The following is a 15607-nucleotide window of genomic DNA, read 5'->3' as shown; positions in this document are numbered from 1 at the left end:
CTCCTGACCTCGTGATCTGCCCGTCTCGGCCTCCCAAAGTGCTGGGATTACAGGCTTGAGCCACCGCGCCCGGCCAACAATGGGGTTTTCTAAATATACAATCATGTCATCTGCAAACAGACAATTTGACTTTCTCTCTTCCTATTTGAATACCCTTCATTTCTTTCTCTTGCCTGAGAAAGAAATTCCTGGCCAGAACTTCCAACACTATGTTGAATAAGAGTGGTGAGAGAGGGCATCCTTGTCTTGTGCCAGTTTTCAAAGGGAATGCTTCCAGCTTTTACCCATTCAGTATATTGGCTGTGGGTTTGCCATAAATAGCTCTTATTATTTGGAGATACAGTCTATCAGTACCTAGTTTATTGAGAGTTTTTAGCACGAAGTGGTGTTGAATTTTCCATGCTGTTTGTCTTTTACGTATAAGGATAAAAAATGGTCATAAAACAGTGTCATTGAGTTCATATTATTGCTTCCTTCCTATGGCCTTTAATGAACCTAGTAAGTTTCCCCAGTCTAAATATGTCTGTTGTTTGACTTTTTTATTTTTCTCTTAGTCCTCCACTTTAGTGTCTTCTCTAGAGGCAGAACTCTCTGAAATTAAAATACAGACCCATATTGTGGAACAGGAAAACCTCCTTCTCAAAGATGAACTGGAGAAAATGAAACAGGTAAGGCTGTGTGCAGCTTAGGCAGGTTCACAGAACAATATGTACCTGGTGGGCTCCTGGTGGGCTGGTATTTCTAGCCACTAGTTGTCTTTTGTACTGAGTCCTATCAACTAGCTTGGTAGCTGAGGACTTGCTGCTTAGCAAAGTTGAGGACCTAAAGTGCAAAATCAGATTTGTAAAGGCTATTGCTAATTATCCATGTGTCTAATTTATATATGTTGTATACTCTAAAATTCCCCCCCTTTTTTTTTAAGAGTTTCCTTCTTCCCTCTGTTGCCTAGGCTGGAGTGCAGTGGTGCAATCTCAGTTCACTGCAACCTCTGGCTCCCAGGCTCAAGCAATTCTCGTGCCTCAGCCTCCCGAGCAGCTGGGATTACAGGTGCCCACCACCACGCCCAGACAATTTATGTGTTTTTAGTAGAGGTGGGGTTTTGCCATGTTGGCCAGACTGGTCTCGAACTTCTGGGCTCGAGCATTCCGCCCACGTCAGCCCCTAAGGTGCTGGGATTACAGGTGTGAGCCACTGCATCTGGCCCACTCTAAAATTCTATTATCATGAATGAATCCCAACCACTTCAGTTTAAGAAATTGTTTTCACCCAGTCAGGTTATAGATAAAGTAACATATGTTTGTCTAAAAGGAGGGGGACCATCTTGCTTATAACTTTTCTAATTCTGTTCACACTGATTTGTGAGACACTGATGAAGCTGGTCCTTCTGCCTTTTTCTGTAGCAACTGAGGCATCAGTTCTAGAGCATGATGGCATGCAGTCTCACTTATGAATTTGGCCTTCAGAAGCCTATTTCAAAATTTCAAAGGCTTAACTTTAGACCAGGCGCAGTGGCTCATGCCTGTCATCCCAATACTTTGGGAGGCCGAGATGGGCAGATCACTTGAGGCCAGGAATTTGAGACCAGCCTGGGCAACAGGACAAAACCATATCTCTACAAAAAATTAGCTGGGCGTAGTGGTGTGCACCTGTAGTCCCAGCTACTCAGGAGGCTGAGATGGGAGGATCACCTGAGGTCGGGAAGTCAAGCCTCCAGTGAGCTGAGATTGCACTACTGTGCCCCTGCACTCCAGCCTGGGCGACAGAACACTCTGTCTCAAAAAGAAAAAAGGCTTATTTTAAATATGAAAATTGAAAGAGATAACTTAAAAGTATATCCTCTTATGGAGAAATGCATTGTTGGAAAAAAAATTGTGTCCTAAACATTGTCCTGTTTTAATTTTCAGTATTTACAGGAGTCTTTCAATTGGAACAATACGGATTTATAGTAGGAAAATTTAGTTATTCCATTTGTTTACTTCAGCATCAGATTGTGATGGCACTCATATAAAATTTTCTTTCTTACATCTGTGTCTTCAGCCTGTAAGCGCAAAGTTGTCCTCTCCTGAATGTGGAAACATTGAGTCTATACCATCTGGTATTATGTTTATGTTGATCTGATTGACTCCTATGAGTCTGGCTTTCTTAATAGCATTATAAAACCCTCAGGGTATGTGTGTCTTCCATAATGCCTAGTACAGTACTGGTACTCAATAAATGCTTTATAAGAACCTTTTCAAGTCAACTACTGCTATGCAAAATGCATGTTCTGCTGTGACTAGAGAAGTTGCCTGTCCATACAAACATAACAGAAGTTAAAACTCATAGGGCCTTTCTGTGGGGTGAGGTATTCCAAGGCCGTTATTACCAACTTTATCCTAATTAACTTGAACATTCTTTTTTCCTTGACTTTTTGAAAGCCTATCTGTTGTTCAGCCTTTAGATGATAATGATTGGTTTCAAATTCATAGTATGGGAAATGTGTGCTTTGTGGCTTTGCTAAGCTGGAGAACAGAAGGAAAGGAGCAGAGCTAGGAGAAAAATAACATGATGAGGACGTCATTCAGCACCTTTTCATTTATTTATTTATTTATTTTTTAAACAGAGGCATTGGTATAAATAGTGAGATGAAGAAATAGCCTGGTCTGCTTTTGGTAGAAAGCTGTTTTATCAGGCACCTGGATCCTTTTGGATCCCAAGAATAGGGTAGTATCAGCCTATCATTGCTGTTATACAACATGGACCTAGAAGGCATGTGTCACTGTGTATGCTACTGTGATTCATAGTTCACGAAGCACATCTATGTGTGTTATTTGTTGCACTGAAAGGAAACACAGATAGCATTAGCAGAAGTCACATGCCAGTTTACAGACATCCAAAGTGGTATCAAGCTTTATGGGTGTCTGGAGGGTGGGGAGGCAAGGCAGTGGATAAAGTAGAAGGTCCTTTATTAAACCAGTGCCCAGGCATTTCAAAATACATTTTCCTATATCCTTCTGACTTGTTCAGATTTGTAAGGTATGCTGGATTTGTCGCCAGTTGAAACAAGATTCATCCCTGAAGGTCTATTCCTACAGCTAAATGTGAAAGAATTTCAGGTTCAGGAAGTAGAAAGATGGTCGTAAAATCATAATAATAAAGAATTGAAGAGCCAGGTGAAATAGAGGAAAGTTAAAAACCTATGAACTATGGGAAAGGGTTAAGTATAAGAAACAGCCTCTTTAAAGCGTGGGTTCTCAACAGGGTGAGGGGATGAGGATTGCTCTCCCACCCCAGAACATTTATCAGTGTCTAGGCACATTTTTTACTTTCACAACTGGAAGCTAGGGGGTTACTGGCATCTTGTGAATAAAGCCAGAGATGCTGTGAAACAGCCTACAATGTCCAGAATGTCCCCTGACCCCCAGCTCCTGACGAAGAATTATCCAGCCCAAAATGAGATTAGTACCAGCATTGATGTGGAAAAGGAATAAAAACAGTATTTGGTTTGTCTTGATTTCATCAAGTAGAGAGGAAAAGCCAGTGTGTTCACGCCAACAACATTTTACCGGCCAGTCAGCGTAGGCATCTTCTGAAAGGAAGAGTACAGGGAACAAGCTGAAAACACGGTTTTATCTTTAAACTTGCCTTTGGGTTTTGCCGCATACCTTGTGTGTGGTCCATGCCAATTCTAGGGTGCTTTTGTTTTGGAGACAGAGTCTCTGTCGCGCAGCCTGGAGTGCAGTCATCTCGGCTCACTGCAGCCTCCACCTCCCAGGTTCAAGCGATTCTCCTGCCTCAGCCTCCCAAGTGGCTGAGATTACAGGCGTTCACCACAATGTCTGGCTAATTTTTGTATTTTTAATAAAGACGGGGTTTCACCATGTTCACCAGGCTGACCTCAAACTCTTGACGTCAAGTGATCCTCCCCACCTTGGCTTCCCAAAGTGCTGGGATTACAGGTGTGAGCCACCCCCACAGCCCAATTCTCTAGTCTTGACTGATTTTTTGAAAAACATTTTTCTAGTTAAAAGCATGAGGAAAATGTAATATACCACATGTGTTAAATTGATGACAGAATGGCAGTATGTTATTTTACCCTGAAGGTAAAATGGAGAGCTAGGATCATTATTTAACAATGTCTGTCTGGTTGAATCTACCTAAGCAGACATTTCAACAGTCAACTGGGGAGCAGAGAGAAGCCAGAAGGGAATCCTTGAAGTTTATTATAGTCTCTGCTAGAGTTTATGTCCTCTGAAATATCTACAGATAGGCAAATAGCAGCAGCTGTGAAAATGCCTTATTTAGAAATACCCCTTTGTACTTACAGCTATGAGATATGATGGGATGGCTCATTTGTTTATCTCTTACAGCTGCACAGATGTCCCGATCTCTCTGACTTCCAGCAAAAAGTCTCTAGTGTTCTAAGCTACAATGAAAAACTGCTGAAAGAAAAGGAAGCTCTGAGTGAGGAATTAAATAGCTGTGTTGATAAGGTAGTAAAAATAATAAGACTTTGCCATCATCGTATACAATACACACTATAATGAACCTTTCTCTGTGAACAGTGGCACAGGGGCCTTCTGTGGTAGTCTGTTGTTCCAGAGTGTCCTGGAGCAACATTTCTTTGGCATTCTATGACCCTAGACTTCCTGCAGCCAAGACTGATGGAGTCTAAATTAGTTGTTTACTAATTATATTATTAAACTCGATAATATAAAATTTGTCTCATCATATCACAGTACTACTTTATACTATTTTGTTATAATATAAATGTGTTTAATAATCTGAGGTCAATTTTATAGACAAACACTTTTTTTCTATTTTATCTTCTTTAGCAAATCCAAAAACACCACCTTTTTCCCCTACTTACCTTAATAGATATTCTGTGTTTTCTTCCTGTGGTGTGCTCTTGAGATTTTTAACGGCCTTCCAGCTTACCATCTTCCACCCTCAAAACATGAAGCAGTAGAAAAGAAAAATAGGAAATTTCCAAAAAGAAGCAACTCCTCAAAATTAGGCGTATAAAACAGTCTTTGGTTTGTCTTGATTTGGAGCTAGGAAGACCATTTCCTTTGACCTTGTCCTGCTCCCCCACATAAACAGATGGTACTTATTCTTGACAATGTAAGTGCAGGCATATAAATTAAGGCTATGTTTGCAAAAATGCCCTCTTACCTCTTTTCCCTTCCTGAAACAGTTGGCAAAATCAAGTCTTTTAGAGCACAGAATTGAGACGATGAAGCAGGAACAGAAATCCTGGGAACATGAGAGTGCGAGCTTAAAGTCACAGCTGGTGGCTTCTCAGGAAAAGGTATGTGGACAATTCTTGTTTCATCTTCACAGTTAGTATTCTCCTAGATCTTCCAACAAAAATCCCAGGAAAAAGAATGTTCCAGGTAGAAGTAGCATAAGAGGGTTCCAAATGATTCAATTTGACCAATGTTTGATGTGTGTTTATAGCGTGGCAAGGCTGGGCATGGTGGCTCACGCCTGTTATCCCAGCACTTTGGGAGGCCGAGGTAGGGAGATCACTTGAAGTCAGGAGTTTGAGACTAGCCTGACCAACATGGTGCAACCTCATCTCTACTAAAAATTAAAAAAAAAAAAAAGCCAGCTGTGGTGTCACGTGCCTGTAGTCCCAGCTACTCTGAAGGCTGAGGCAGGAGAATTGTTTGAACCTAGGAGGCGGAGGCTGCAGTGAGCTGAGATCACGCTAGTACACTTGGGCCTGGACGACAGAGCGAGACTCCATCTCAAAAAAAAAAAAAGTAAATGTAGTGTGACAAAATGATTTAAATAATATTTCAAATATATTGTGGCACAATAATTTAAATAATATTTCCCTCAAAGTTTATTAATTATGAAGGCTTCAGAATAGTGCATAAAAGTGACTGCTTGTTCCTAATTTATAAATAGGACTTCTAAGGCAGTGTATACCCTATTTTAAAGATCTGTATCAACATTCCTTTTATGAATTTAAATTTTTTAAATTGGAATTTATATGCAATATTAGCGTAAAATAGGATTCTTCTTTAAGAGGTGATGTCTCAGCCAGGCGCAGTGGCTCATGCCTGTCATCCCAGCACTTTGGGAGGCTGAGGCAGGCGGATCATGAGGTCAGGAGATCGAGACTATCCTGGCTAACACAGTGAAACCCCGTCTCTACTAAAAATATAAAGAATTAGCCAGGCGTGGTGGTGGGCGCCTGTAGTCCCAGCTACTTGGGGGGCTGAGGCAGGAGAATGGCTCCCGGGAGGTGGAGGTTGCAGTGAGCCAAGATCACACCACTGCACTCCATCCAGCCTGGGCAACAGAGCAAGACTCTGTCTCCAAAAAAAAAAAAAAAAAAAAGATGAGGTCTCCCTTTGTATCCCAGGCTGGATCACCGCTCACTGCCACCTCAAACTCCTGGGCTCAAAGGATTCTTCCACCTCAGCCTTCCAGGTAGCTGGGACTACAAGCGCACGCCACCACACTCGGCTTTTTATTTTTTGTAGAGATGGGGATCTTGCCATCTTGCCTAGACTAGTTTCAAACTCCTGGGCTCAAGCGATCCCCCTGCCTTGGCCTCCCAAAGTGCTGGCATTCCAGGTGTGAGCCACCATGCCTAGCCTAGAATAGGAGTCTACAAGTATACATTTTTATTTTCTTTTTTTTTTTTTGAGACGGAGTCTGGCTCTGTCGTCCAGGCTGGAGTGCAGTGGCCGGATCTCAGCTCACTGCAAGCTCCGCCTCCCGGGTTTACGCCATTCTCCTGCCTCAGCCTCCCAAGTAGCTGGGACTACAGGCGCCCACCACCTTGCCGGGCTAGTTTTTTTTGTATTTTTTAGTAGAGACGGGGTTTCACCGTGTTAGCCAGGATGGTGATCTCGATCTCCTGACCTCATGATCCGCCCGTCTCGGCCTCCCAAAGTGCTGGGATTACAGGCTTGAGCCACTGCGCCCAGCCGCATTTTTATTTTCAACTAAGAGGGCCCTTTACAGTCCAACATCTCAGGCTAAAACATAATTTCTACAAAAATCAGTGAAACCATCTTTTGTGATACCAGTTGGTACCCACTGGTTCTATAAGATACCATTTAGTAATCTACCAGATGACTATCAGCAATACCTTGCGCCAGACATAGTTCATCATTGTCCTAAATATAATTTAACATCCTGTAAATATACATACTATCCTGGGTTTCCCCTGAGCTACTGACAAGAAAGCTGGATTTAGTAAAGAGAAACAAAGGGACCTGAAAGTTCTTTTGTCCTTATTCATTCCTGAACATGCTAGAGGTGAGACCACAAGTTTGTGTAGCGGTAAAAGATCATTGTCATGATACAGGTTCAGAATTTAGAAGACACCCTGCAGAATGTAAACCTGCAAATGTCCCGAATGAAATCTGACCTGCGAGTGACTCAGCAGGAAAAGGAGGCTTTAAAACAAGAACTGATGTCTTTGCATAAGCAACTTCAGAATGCTGGTGGCAAGGTGATTTGTTCTTTTTTTATTTAGGTATAAGTTATTTACAGTAAAGCATACACATCTTAAGTCTACAACTTGGTTATTATATGTATATGCATGTATATATAAATATGCATATTTTATGTATCTGTATGTATGTGTTTGTATAACCATCACTTAGATAAAAAGGCAGAAAATTTCGAGCACCCAACAGGCTCTCTCTTGTTCCCTCTAGTTGGTAACCCCAAGGGAACCACTTTTGTACCCTCTGCCACTGTAGTTTAGGGATGCTTTTTTCTAAACTTCATATAGATGAAACCATAATGATATAAAACAGGTCTTTTTTTTGTATTGAGCAAGTCAGAAGACCATGACTGAATTGAGTTTTGTAATAACAAAACTAAAACATTTTGTTAAATGGTAGATAACAGTATTTGTGGACCTTAAAAAAATCAAGTGAAGAAAAACATGGAAAGAAATTAATCTGGGAACATATACACAGACTTGCAAAAAAGTACAACTTCTGCTAAAAAGGCATAAAACAATAGTATTGACTCTCAGGAGATAATTCATTGCTACAGATAGGTTGCTGTGGCACGAGAAAGTCCAGGAAGAACTGATTAAAGCGTTAGCTGGCTGACACATTATGGTGGTGTGGTAGAAAGTGTCTCATTTTAGTAAGTTACAGTGCTGCCTAATCTGAGTGCAAATAAATTAAGAACAATGTTATAGATGTCAGTTTTGGGGTAGATGTCAAGATTTTGTCCTACAATAAAAGTAGACACTAATTCTCTTGGTGAAATTTTTGTAAAAAAATAAGATAGTTGTTTTGGGCTGGGCGTGGTGGCTCATGCCTGTAATTCCAGCACTTTGGGAGGCTGAGGCAGGCAGACTACTTGAGGCCAGGAGTTCAAGACCAGCCTGACCAACATGGCAAAATCCTGTCTCTGCTACAAATACAAAAATGGCCGGGTGTGGTGGCTCATGCTTGTAATCCCAGCACTTTGGGAGGCCTAGGCGGATGGATCACGAGGTCAGGAGTTCAAGACCAGCCTGCCCGACACGGGGAAACCCCATCTCTACTAAAAATACAAAAGTTAGGTGGGCATGGTGGCAGGTGCCTGTAATCCCAGCTACTTGGGAGGCTAAGGCAGGAGAATCTCTTGAACCCGAGAGGCAGAGGTTGCAGTGAGCCGAGATCGTGCCACTGCACTCAAGCCTAAGCGACAGAGCTAGATTTTGTCTCAAAAAAAAAAAAAATTAGCCAGGTGTGGTAGTACACGCCCCCCCTAATCCCAGCTGCTGGGAAGGCTGAGGCATAAGAATTGCTTGAGCCCAGGAGGTGGAGGTTGCAGTGAGCTGAGATCGTGCCACTGCACTCCAGCCTGGGTGACAGAGTGAGACTCTGTCTCAAAAACATTTCCATTTTTGAAATTACTTCTGGGTTGACTTTCTCAAAATGAGATTGTACCTTTTTTTTTTCATGTTTGGTTTAAAAGGCAAGAGGCTTATCTATTTGTGTTATCTTTTTTATTTTTTAAATCATTTTCAAGATCCAGAAAATCACTTTGGTAGCTGAAAGCACATTTTTGAATTCAGATGTTAATTACATGGACAATATGTGCTTTGAATTCTAAAAAAAGGATATGATTGCATATGTGAAAATGAAAGTAGAGTTTAGCTTGTGAAAGCTTTCGAGTTAGCAGTGCATTTCAGCTTTCTCTTTATGTCCTCTGTGAATCAAATGAATATCTTCTGGGCTCAAAGATAACTTCATAAGAATGAAGCAACTTTATTTATTTATTTTTTTTGAGACAGAGTCTCACTCTGTTGCCCAGGGTGGAGTGCAGTGGCGCGATCTCAGCTCACTGCAACCTCCGCCTCCCGGGTTCATGCCATTCTCCTGCCTCAGCCTCCCGAGTAGCTGGGACAATAGGCGCCCGCCACCATGCCCGGCCAATTTTTTTGTATTTTTAGTAGAGATGGGGTTTCATGCTGTTAGCCAGGATGGTCTCGATCTCCTGACCTCGTGATCTGCCCGCCTCGACCTCCCAAAGTGCTGGGATTACAGGCGTGAGCCACCACGCTCGGCCAGAATGAAGCAACTTTTGAGCCACCAATCTCAATGCACTTGAGTCCTTTATGGAACTGGACCTTGCCCTTCAGTCATATTCATTATTGGAAATGACATGGCTGTTTTGTCAAAGACCATTTTAAACAGAGACTCTCCAAACCTTTTTTTTAAAATCAAACTTCAAGAATATTGTTTTATTCTTATTTATATGTACATACACATACTTTCATTAGAAGACTGAGGGGACAATTGAAAGGTACTTACTAGGCGTCATTGTCATTGGGTAAATATGACATCTGTCTCAAAACAGAAATTACCCAATAGCTTGTTTTATAAGGCTTACACTCTACAATTCTCTTAAGAGCTGGGCCCCAGAAATAGCTACTCATCCATCAGGGCTCCATAACCAGCAGAAAAGGCTGTCCTGGGACAAGTTGGATCATCTGATGAATGAGGAACAGCAGCTGCTTTGGCAAGAGAATGAGAGGCTCCAGACCGTGGTACAGAACACCAAAGCAGAACTTACGCACTCCCGGGAGAAGGTAACTTGAGAAGCTGCACATCATGGCATATGTTTGAAAATGACTAGTTTGATATGAAAATGAATGTTGGATATGATTGGAATGGTTCTAAGGTATGGATTTGAGTATCTTGCTATATAGCAGACTTATTTTAAGAATGTGTAATTTATCATTTACTCACATATAATTTTATCCTGATGTTTATAAAATATTACAGTAGTTTTATATTAAAATATATTTGACTTTAATCTTCATATCCAAAATGTAGACTCATGGAAATTATGTGAACCGTGTATTCTTCACATTAGCCAGCCACCAAGACTAGTGTACAAAAATGGTAAAACCAGACTCAGATCTTGCAGGTCTAAATAACTCCTCACGAGAGAAAAAGGTGCCTCCTTTAAAAGACAGCATTTAGGCCGGGCGCGGTGGCTCAAGCCTGTAATCCCAGCACTTTGGGAGCGCCGAGACGGCGGCAGATCACGAGGTCAGGGAGATCGCAGACCATCCTGGCTAACACGGTGCAAAACCCACGTCTCCACTAAAAATTACAAAAACTAGGGGGCCGGGGACGGTGGGCGGGCGCCTGTAGCTCCCAGCTACTCGGGGGAGACTGAGGCAGCGAGAATGGCGGAACCGCGGAGGGCCGGAGCCTTGCAGTGAGCCTGAGCATCGCGGCCACTGCACCTCCAGCTCCGGGCACAGAGCGAGGACTCCGCCCTCAAAAAAAAATAAATAAAAAATAAATAAAAATAAAAGACAGCATTTCAAGGTTAGAATCATCTTTAAAGGTCTTTTCCAACCACCAACTTGGTGCTGGAATTCCTTACCTCTGGTGCATAGTCTCCCAGTGATATTTAACCTATGCTTAACACCTCTTTTGAGGAGGAACTCTGAAGAGTCGCAGATACTTATTTAGAACGTCTACTCCATGCCAGAAGCTGCTATCACTGACGCTGCAGTGGTGAGCAGGACAGACATGGTTCATGTCCTCATAGAACTGTTTTAGATGTGAACAGTCCAATAAGAGCAGATGGGACTGTCAGCCCATTCTCTCCTAAAAGTAGTGTTCATGTCAGAAAAAAAGGGCCTGGGACTGCTGTGCCTGCTTTCCTGGCAGCCACATCACATACACTGGTGACTCCTGGAGAGTTAGTAGACCCAGAAGTCTCCTCTTCCCTGTCTTGTTCCTACAGTCTTGGGTTTGTAGACCTAAGCAGACTTACCTAGAAAGGGTCTTTTGAAATCCAGAAAAGCTAGCTTCGAGTATTTACAGGCTTGACTGAAAAAGAAAGTTATAACAGGACCCAAGTACTGAATTAAAACTTGCCCTATGTTTGTTGTTTTTGCTGGCTGGGTGATTGTATTAGCATTTCTTCCTCTTACATTTGTTCTTGATAGGTCCGTCAACTGGAATCCAATCTTCTTCCCAAGCACCAAAAACATCTAAACCCATCAGGTACCATGAAACCCACAGAGCAAGAAAAATTGAGCTTAAAGAGAGAGTGTGATCAGTTTCAGAAAGAACGATCTCCTACTAACAGGAAGGTGAGTTTTTGAGAATATATGGCGTGCGTCTGTGTTCTCACTATAATATGTTCCTAAGTGTGTTTCTTCTCAGGTGTACTTCTAAGGAAATGATTACGATGGCATATTTTGGCATATATCTCTTTATGCTGATGTTCTCTTGTCAAAATAGCATCATGGTTCTTTTTGATTGAATAATGGTTGGAAAAAAACAACAATTTGGCTGGGTGCGGTGGCTCACACCTGTAATCCCAGCACTTTGGGAGGCCGATGTGGGCGGATCACGAGGTCAGAAGTTTGAGACCAGTCTGGCCAACATGGTAAAACCCCATCTCTACTAAAAAATACAAAAATTAGCCAGGTGTGGTGGCACGTGCCTATAGTCCTAGCTACTCGGGAGGCTGAGGCAGGAGAATTGCTGGAACCGGGAAGGCAGAGGTTGTAGTGAGCCAAGATTGCACCAGTGCACTCCAGCCTGGGTGACAGAGTGAGACTCTGTCTCAAAAAAAAAAAAAGAAAAGAAAAACAATTTAACCTTTCTTAAAGAAGGCAGTTAATCATCTTTATTAGTATTAGAAGCTTTATAAGTTGGCAAAATATTTATCACCCGAATATTAGAAACATCTTAATATGGGCTGTACGTTTTATTGTTATGTAACAACTTAAAACAACATTTGTTGTCTTTATCTACAAGTTAAGAATTCAGAAGCAGCTTAGCTGGGTGGTCCAACTCAAGGCTCTCATGAGGATGCAGTCTAGATGTTGGCCAGGCCTGCAGTTGCCTGAAGGCTTCACGGGGGCTAGAGGATCTACTTTCCAAGCTCATGCATGCAACTGTTAGCAAGAGGCTCCTGTTCCTTGCTGGCTGCTTGCCTGAGACCTCAGCTCTTCACTACCTGGGCCTTTTCTTAGGGTATAACATCTGGCTTCCCCTAGAAGAAGTGATGAAACAGACACTGAGACCAAAAGACCAAGACAGAAGCTGTGGTCCCTTGTATGATCTAAGCCTGCAAGTGACATACCAACATTTCTGCTGCATTGTATTTGTCACGCAGACTAACCCTAGTATAGTGTGGGAGGGGACTGTATAAGGGTGTGAATACCTGGAGGTGGGGCTCTTTACGGCCTCTGGGAGGCTGGCTACCCTATGGTCACAGCTCTGTAGTGCCACTCAGTTTGCTTTCTGTAATTTGTCCCATGAAGTTAGAGTTCAGACCAGACTTCTCAGAGCTGTTTTCTTTTTCTAAACTGAAACTCAGTTTTCACTATTACCTCTTTGTTAAAAAAAATGGTTTGTTTAGAAATCTGAGAAAATATTTCATTATAAAATATTCATAAAATTTTGTTTTTTGTGAAAGTTGTGACCATTTGCAGTAAGAAGGCCTGGTTGTGCTCTAAAGCCGAAATGTCATTTAATTTCAGGTACATTCAAGTAAACTTTGCAGAAAGAAAATGGGTTTCATTTAGCTGCTCATTGGGGGAAAAAAGTCTGTGCTAGGCTTTTCATTTATATTGAATTTTAAAACGGACCTGGAAGACTACACTTCTGCTTCACAATTCTTGCTGTTCTCTTCAGTTCTTTTTGATAGAAGCAAAATCAGCTTTCTAAGATAGTGTTGTATGTTTTTTACTGAGCAATATTCTGACTCAGTGTCCCATAGCTCACTAGGTTCTTCCTGTAGTAAGAGTTATAAAAGTGAGGCTGGATGCGGTGGCTCATGCCTATTATCCCAGCACTTTGGGAGGCCAAGGTGGGCAGATCATGAGGTTAGGAGTTCGAGACCAGCCTCACCAACATGGTGAACCCTCATCTCTAAAAAAAAAATACAAAAAATTAGCTGCGCACAGTAGTGCACACCTGCAGTCCCAGCTACTCGGGAGGCTGAGGCAGGAAAATCGCTTGAACCCAGGAAGCAAAGGTTGCAGTGAGCTGAGATTGTGCCACTGCACTCCAGCCTGGGTAACAGAGTGAACTTCATCTCAAAAAAAAAATAAAAATAAAAAGCACTCATGAAATCTTTAAAATTGAAAAGTTATATAAATCAGGTTTTATGTACTCTCAATTTTAAGCCTTTAACTTTGCCTTAAGACAGTATTTTTCCCACTGCAGATCCATAGTAGAAGATTATGAAATCAACTTAATGGAAACCAGCATTTTTTATTAATAAAATACACAAAATATCAGAGTACATGGTCCATGGTAAGGATATTTCAGTGATATGTACCTATGTACTGTACATATGTATGGGTGTGTGTGCTGTGTTGTAAGATAAAATGTATTTCTTACAGTGGGTGGCATCCAAGTTTAAAAGCCAGCTGCCTTAAGGAATCTATTCTCTATGATGACAGGTGATTAAAACTAGATCACTTAAATGTAAGCAATACACTGAATTGTATTATTTGTTTTCTGTCACTGAATTAACTTGGCTTTCTTCCAAGAGTTGAGATTTCTGACAACCACAGATTTGTCAAAATAAACTAGAGCAACTCAAGTGTTTTTGTTTTTGTTTAAAGGGAATATTTTGTTTTTTTAAACAGGTCAGTCAGATGAATTCCCTTGAACAAGAATTGGAAACAATTCATTTGGAAAATGAAGGCCTGAAAAAGAAACAAGTAAAACTGGATGAGCAGCTCATGGAGGTAAGTTTCTCAGCAGATGGCCTTAGCTATGAAGAATATTTTAATCCATGAATGAGCCATTTGTTGGGAGAGACTAGACATGGCATTGAATTCCCGTTGTGAAAATCTAAGTACACTGCCAAGTTGAATTCTTTGGTCTGTCTTACCAAGTTTTATAGACAACTTTGCTTAATTATACTGTCATAGGAAGCCATACTGCTTTTCAGAGGAAGTAATAATGATGACCTAAAATGCAAAGACCTGTACCTCTGCAAATCCAGGTTGCAGGGACTCTCTGATCAGCCAAGGGGCCCTGAGCACTCTTGCCATCACCGTGTTTATGCCAGTTCCCCTGATCCCTCCTATATTGCCGCATTTTATAGACATGATTGATCTCTAGCACCCTCTTCAGTTGGGAAATTCATGCGGGAAATTTGAGAGCACTAACATTTGGAAGTTTTCATTTCAAGTGCTGCTATTCTTCATTACTACATTTAGAACTCAGTACTGCTTTTGTGAGAGGTACATCTAATAACTATGAAAATGTATTTGTGGCCAGGCATGGTAGCTCACACCTGTAATCTCAGCACTTTGGGAGGCTGAGGCAGTCAAATGGCTTAAGTCCAGAAGTTCAAGACCAGCCTAGGCAACATGGCGAAACCCTGTCTCTACAAAAAAAAAAAAAAACACAAAAATTAGCCAGGTATGGTGGTATATACCTGTAGTCCCAGCTACCTGAGAGGCTGAGGCAGGGGGATTGCTTGAGCACAGGAGTTGGAGGTAGCAGTGAGCCGAGATCACGCCACTGCACTCCAGCCTGAGCAACAGAGAGAGACCCTGTCTCAAAAAGAAAGAAAAAGAAGAAACTGGATTTGTAAAACTAACTTGTCAGCTTGGACTTTGGGTTCCAGTCTTCTAGATTGTTATATCCTATAATTAAACTAAGTATTCAGAAAACAAACTTATGTATAAATCCTTCTTAAGGATTTCATTGATATATGTTGGGTAGATGAAATTAGTCAATCTAACATTTAGTGAACTATAAGACTTATGTAAGGCAGAGAAGAACATGTAGAAATTCTTTTTGTGCTCTTAAAAAGTACTATGTATACACATATTTTTAAATCCAGAATTATAAGAAGAAATGGGGCCAGGCACAGAGGCTCACACATATAATCCCAGCACTTTGGGAGGCCGAGGCAGGTGGATCACCTGAGGTCAGGAGTTCGAGACCAGCCTGGCCAACATGGTGAAACCCCATCTCCACTAAAAATACAAAAAAACTAGCTGGGCATGGTGGTGGGCGCCTGTGATCCTAGCTACTCAGGAGGCCGAGGCAGGAGAACTGCTTGAACCCGGGAGGCAGAAGTTGCAGAGAGCCGAGATCACACCACTGCACTCCAGCCTGGGCAACAAAGCCGGACTCCATCTCAAAAA

The 15607-nt window shown here is 41.8% G+C and overlaps 1 protein-coding gene across 1 annotated transcript in view; it reads left to right on the top strand.

The window, feature by feature from the left end:
- Positions 1-15607, top strand: part of NIN (ninein) — a 112400-nt gene that overhangs the window by 82102 nt on the left and 14691 nt on the right. The window contains 7 exon segments of the mRNA XM_017849455.1: positions 555-668; positions 4350-4472; positions 5177-5290; positions 7310-7456; positions 9866-10045; positions 11426-11572; positions 14090-14191. Of these exon segments, the coding sequence (XP_017704944.1) occupies positions 555-668; positions 4350-4472; positions 5177-5290; positions 7310-7456; positions 9866-10045; positions 11426-11572; positions 14090-14191 (927 nt within the window).

The sequence above is a fragment of the Rhinopithecus bieti genome, unplaced genomic scaffold (assembly GCF_001698545.2).
Source record: "Rhinopithecus bieti isolate Rb0 unplaced genomic scaffold, ASM169854v2 scaffold_29928, whole genome shotgun sequence".
NCBI lineage: Eukaryota > Metazoa > Chordata > Mammalia > Primates > Cercopithecidae > Rhinopithecus > Rhinopithecus bieti.
This window is presented reverse-complemented; position numbering and strand designations above follow the sequence as displayed.